The sequence below is a fragment of the Haliotis rubra genome, unplaced genomic scaffold, assembly GCF_003918875.1.
Source record: "Haliotis rubra isolate DU_JTF1 unplaced genomic scaffold, ASM391887v1 Scf46, whole genome shotgun sequence".
NCBI classification, from domain to species: Eukaryota; Metazoa; Mollusca; class Gastropoda; order Lepetellida; family Haliotidae; genus Haliotis; species Haliotis rubra.
In genome coordinates, this window is record NW_025767146.1 from 997,102 (window position 1) to 1,003,101 (window position 6,000).

Genomic DNA, 6,000 nt, shown 5'->3' on the forward strand with positions numbered 1-6,000 from the left:
CACCTAACTCCTCTGTTAGTGAATAAATGGCACACAAATATATCTTACCATTAATGTTGTGGAACCGAAATGGAAAATGAGAATAACTAATACAAAAAGAAAATGCCTGTTAATTCTAACCTGATAACAGTTATCACCACGTGGATCTGTAAATGAACTGATGAGAAAATGACACATTTGATTAGGTCGATAAACAGCGCAATGTGTCATGAAAAATACAGATCAGTGTTGCAAAGTTTCTTTATTGATGTCTTCTGTGATGATTAAACTGGTTTTCCCTGACGAAGCCTCTCAATAAACATTAACTTGAAAGAGATGTAAACATGAAAATTCACTTTCGCAAATGAATGTAGTGCCGTGTTATTTTGCCATCGATAACGTCCACGAGGCCATGTGTTATGTGTTTTTATGGAATGTATAATGTACCATTTAATTAGGGGATATGCAGCTTGATATACGAAGGGATTGAAAGGGAGAAGATCGGTTCCAGATAAACCATGGGTGCCCGTTACATAGTGTTGGAGGGGTTTACCTGTATATATTAATGGTCTTTGGAGGTATTGACGTTTGAAAGACGTCCATGCAGAATATTTGGAAACGGCGTTGTTTTCTCCGAATGTTTATTCTCGCTAGATGAGGTATAGCGTCAATTATAGAGATGACAAATAGCAAATGTGTATTGTACAAATGTAACACCCGTAGATTCGACAATGATTTTGTAGGGCCATCTTCCTTTGAAATGGGATGTGTATATACTGCTGTCTAAATGCTGTCTATATATACCTTTTTCTGCATCATGTGTAGATATAGTGCTGTCTAAATGATGGGTATATATACGTAATTATTGCCTGAATGATGTGTATATGTAGTGATGTCTAAATGATGTGTATATAAACCCTTTTCTGAATGGTAAATGTAACCACACTTATGTCTGAATGATATATATGTATATTCTGCTGTCTGAATGATATATATGTATATTCTGCTGTCTGAATGATATATATGTATATTCTGCTGTCTGAATGATATATATGTATATTCTGCTGTCTGAATGATATGTTTATATGCTTCTGTCTCAAGCCTCGGTATCTAACGGGGCTGCCTATATGTACAAGCTTCAGTCTCCCTTAATGATATCCCATAGTCAAGGGATTTTGTATTTATACGCCTGTCTGGGAGTGATGTGTGCATATGTTTCAGCCTGTCAGGAGTTTTTGTATTTGATGCTGTCTGTAACAGATAACTTGCCGCCATTTCTTTTAGAAGTTCACCAAGACATTTCAGATATCAGTTTTTTATCAGCTCACCTTGCGCGAGGGCAGCATGAGCTATGTTCCTTCACGTATTTGCTGGGTGTTCATTGGAACGTCATCTTCATCCATGATTGTGAAGCAATGTATGATAGGGCAGTTTGTATCATTTCAAATGTTGGTTTTTATAACCTGGCTCTCTTACTCGCCACATAAGTCATGCTCCTTCCCATAAATGAACTTCTCCCCCAAACACTGCCGCAATGTCTGAACCTCTGAAGAGACGTTACGGTTTTTGGCCGCGCGTTTAATTGTGATTGTTGCGCCCTCTCGTAATCCAAATTTAACGCCAGGGAAGTCAAATTAGATGTCACCACCTTCATGGCCGGCACTGCTGCAGGCGGAGCTAAAACAACACCGCGGGGATGATAACCATATGTCTTTGTTGCTCAGACATCGGATATAACCGCCACCATCGCACTTCTTTGAGACAAAAGTCACAATAAGTGTTTAGTAATGATTAAAATCTCCGTCACTTGTCAGAAGTATCTATAACAATATGTGATTGATACTTATAGTAGTTACACGGTTGCAGCCCCAGCAGCGTCGGTCAACTTAGTCGTAATGTTGGGATCACAATTCCACGGGTTCTTTTTAACAGCGTGATTAATTAGGGTGTAGCATGTGCGGGGCTCAAGATCATAAATAACATAAAATATAAACGGACTGGTATCTTACTTTCATAGATAGCTATCCACAGAAATTACTTAAACTGAAACACATTGAGTACACTTTCACAAACAATATCTAGTAGTGTTTACGAGTATTCCAAATTGTATTCCTAATTCAAATATTCCTTGCAGCACTGGTGTGTTCCACATGACTAAAGATTGTATAGTAATAACAAATAATGATTCTCTCTGATGCAAAACTGTGACACAACTTAAATTTAGTTAGGTGAGCTTCAGAACAGTACATTCTACTTACCCTAGGCCTGTGTTAAGTGTGTTTACAACATTTTATGTTTCTTTTGTGTTCAGGGCTTACCATCTTCATAGCGTTTTTCATCCTGCTGAAACTTTTGGAGAAAAATTTGCCTCCCGGTACAACGAAAATGCCGGTACTAGGTAATCAAATTTTTGCAGTATGATCACTAATGTGTGAAAATGTATTACTTTTAAACATTTTTGGAGAATGTTTATGAACGATAAAATGAATAAGTTGTTGTAAAACATTAACTTAAGAATCAGAATTTTTACTTGATAACTGAGAAGGTGCTTTGTAAAAGTGTTTATACTTGAGAATCAAGTTGTGATAATATTCCATACAATTACTGCACCATGTCTGACCATGGCCGTGTGGTTGTAGGTATCTACTACTGCCTCAACATGGTCATCATCACCCTGTCCTCCTTCCTCAACGTGCTGGTGGTCAACCTTGCAGCATATGGTCAACGAGCAAACCTGCCCGCTCCGGCAAAATCAGTGAGTCGACAGTGCCTTGCCCCGCATATATGTTATCACATACCGATGGATTGTATATCTATAACGCATACCATTCGACTGTATATCTATAACGCATACCATTCGACTGTATATCTATAACGCATACCATTCGACTGTATATCCATACCATTCGACTGTATATCTATAACGCATACCATTCGACTGTATATCTATAACGCATACCATTCGACTGTATATCTATAACGCATACCATTCGACTGTATATCTATAACACACACCATTCGACTGTATCAGGTATACCACACACCATTCGACTGTATAAATATACTACACATCATTCGACTGTATAAGTATACTACACTTATATAATTGTATAATATATATAATTGTGCCGTTTAATATCGGATTGAAATAATATGCCACATTCCATCAGATATCGCATTTAATATTACCAATACCAGAAGTATATCTGATACTATTTCACAAAGTGAAATGTACCCGGTACACTAGACGGTATGGATTGTTTTTTTGTTCCTCAACACATTTCATATAATCCTGCCCGTGCCATCTTGTACTGTTCTAATACGATATGGTGTATGTTTTAGATCTAATAACTCACGCTTCGTGTTTCAGGTATTGTTTGATGTGTGTGCAAAGGTCCTCTTGATGAACGATCTCGTGCGGCCATTCAAACCGGATTCCCCAGGCAAACCAGGGGCAATCGTGAAGGACAAACTGGGAGAAATTGACAACAAGTGGAGCGATGATCCAATGGCATCGACAGAAGTTCTCGTCCATCTACAGAAAGACTCTAATCTAGCGCCACCCCCTGGGCTACCAGAGGACAATACGTTAAAACAGTCATCAGGACTCTTGGCCTCCATTGACACAAAACTGTCAGACTTACGGGACTTCATTCAGGGTCACAAGCAGCGGCTCTCAGACAAGGACAAACGGGAACGCCTCGTGAAGGAATGGAAAGCTATTGCTCTCATTCTGGACAGAATCTTCTTTGTTATATACTTTGGCATTATCGTTGCATCACTTGCTGTCATCATTCCAATCATCACCTTCAGTGTTCAGTACACCAACACAAGGATGGCAGATGCTTCGGCAAAATCTACATGAAAATCGTTGTCCCTGAAGTCTTTATCAATACATTTCCACCAGATGCCAAATTGCTTCATGGTTTGGTCTGCAAAGTTAAGGTGGATGACATGGTATTTACGAAAGCTTCCAAGTGTAATGACAATTGTTTGCTATAAATATATATTTACGTAGCGGTATCATTATGTAAAAGGATATTTGAGCATATGAAACAACTCATGCATCATTGAAACATCTTTGTGCACCAGTGCCATGTGCTGCCATTCAGAAAGGCAAATGTTTGAGAATGAAGTAATAGAGATGACATTTTACGGTGCAGATCATGCGTTCATCGAGACTGTGCAGTAAGACATGTATTTATAAATGGTGAGGAAGAACATTGGTTTTGAATAATTCATGAATAGGTATCCGAGATGTGCCTACCACTGTGCCATTTTTAAAGTCAGGCATCTGGAAGGACAAAATCACTTGAATCGATCCCAACGTTCCATTTATGCACAGTCAACAGGCTCAGACACAGGCTCAAACACAAGCACAGGCAGATGGAACAGTTGTGTCATAGCCTGTGCCTATGTAAGCCATATGTAACACAGAGACACGGGGATATGGACGCACAATTGTCCACGAAGCGTTAAACATGACACGCACTGACACTTAAGACTGTAGTACCTGTGTCTCAAATACGTGCTTTTGTGAAGCCACAGGCACAGGCACAGGGACATGCACAGGAAGATGGACAACCTAATTTCTTAAGTACGTGTGTTGTGAACTGTACAAGTTAAATGCCACAGGTACAGGATGATAGGCAGCCACTTTCATAAGTACGCTGTGTTGTGACCTACAAGCTACGCGTTAACAGCTACATGACAAACAGATGCATCATCAACCGCGAACAAGGCACCTTTAACTAGTATACATTCAAACTATATGCAACATGCACAAGCACGTGTCGTTATGGACATAGACATTTATACAATATAAGCTTTTGGGCTAATGTTTGACATTCTACAGTATCTGTCGTTAACAATATGCATGATCCACAACGGAAGCTGAAAGGGTAGGGAAGGGATGCTGGTAGCTCTCATCTAATCTCATCAGCGAGACGTAGTTGTCCAACTGTCGCCAGGACCCTGACGGCCGAGTATAATACGGGGATTGCTACTTCCACGATCATCCTTTTTAAGTGAATTATTGTGACTTTTTAGACAAACGACGTTATTCCACTTTTGTGATCCTTATTCCGGTAGTGAAATTGATCGTGTTCCATGGCTGTCCCTGAGCTATTTTACATATTCCAGCAATAAGGAAAAAAACCCATTACGTTGAGATTTTTTTCTTTGGACTGTCTTACATTCTAGCAATAGCATAGTGGTGATGCAAGAGCATCTGCTGATGTACCACAACATAGCATATTAAATGAAACGACATATAGCTGACAATCCCACTCAAATTGAATCGTCTGAATAAAGACATGTTCGAGTCAGTTCACACCTTGGGTAGCAGTCACATATAAGAACCATATAGTTAGCGTTCGGAATGTGGGGTTTCCAGATTGACGAGATCCACATTACCAAGGTTTCACAGATAAAGATGATACAGTATGAATCGAATATAAGCTAACATCCTAAGGGAGATGATTTCAATGCATTCAATATCAATTATGTTTATACAACGATGTCGATGTGTTTTAGACTGACATTGATATGTGTTTCATTGGGAGTTGTCGTTTGACGTCTTGACGTTACACAGAACGAGAAGGATGGCAATAAAATGGCACTTTGATGTAGTAACATTCATTATCAGTTTATCATTGAGGCACCTATAATATGTACCCAGGACGTTTTGGCCTGAAACTACATAAAATGAGGCCCTATATATATATATACAACAATTTGTCAGCGCTAAATCATAAACACAAACTGGTCAGCTCTGGAACGAAAGGTCAACTGCTAAGGACAAATCTGAGCCCAGTACAGTCTTTGGACGTAGAACAGTTAACGTGGCATTTGTTCAAGGACATCGGCCCAGCTGTCAGATTTTCTGATGTGGAGCTGTGTGGAGTATCGTTTCAACATGTGCGATAAATCCGTGTTTCTTTCAACAGGCCTTGTGAATATTGACACTACAATGTCTCTCAATGCTGCAATTCAGATATTCAATATCCTACGTAAAATGTC

At 39.3% G+C, this 6,000-nt stretch overlaps 1 protein-coding gene across 3 annotated transcripts in view; it reads left to right on the forward strand.

Annotated features, from left to right (window-relative positions):
• LOC124290237 (neuronal acetylcholine receptor subunit alpha-10-like) overlaps nt 1-5,609 on the forward strand; it is a 29,712-nt gene extending 24,103 nt beyond the window's left edge. For all 3 annotated transcript variants that reach the window (XM_046726950.1, XM_046726951.1, XM_046726952.1), the window contains exons 6-8: nt 2,291-2,377; nt 2,619-2,734; nt 3,350-5,609. In XM_046726950.1, coding sequence (XP_046582906.1) covers nt 2,291-2,377; nt 2,619-2,734; nt 3,350-3,844 — 698 coding nt within the window. In that variant the 3' untranslated portion in view covers nt 3,845-5,609. The remainder of the gene's footprint in view (nt 1-2,290; nt 2,378-2,618; nt 2,735-3,349) is intronic.
• The last annotated feature ends 391 nt before the right edge of the window (nt 5,610-6,000 follow it).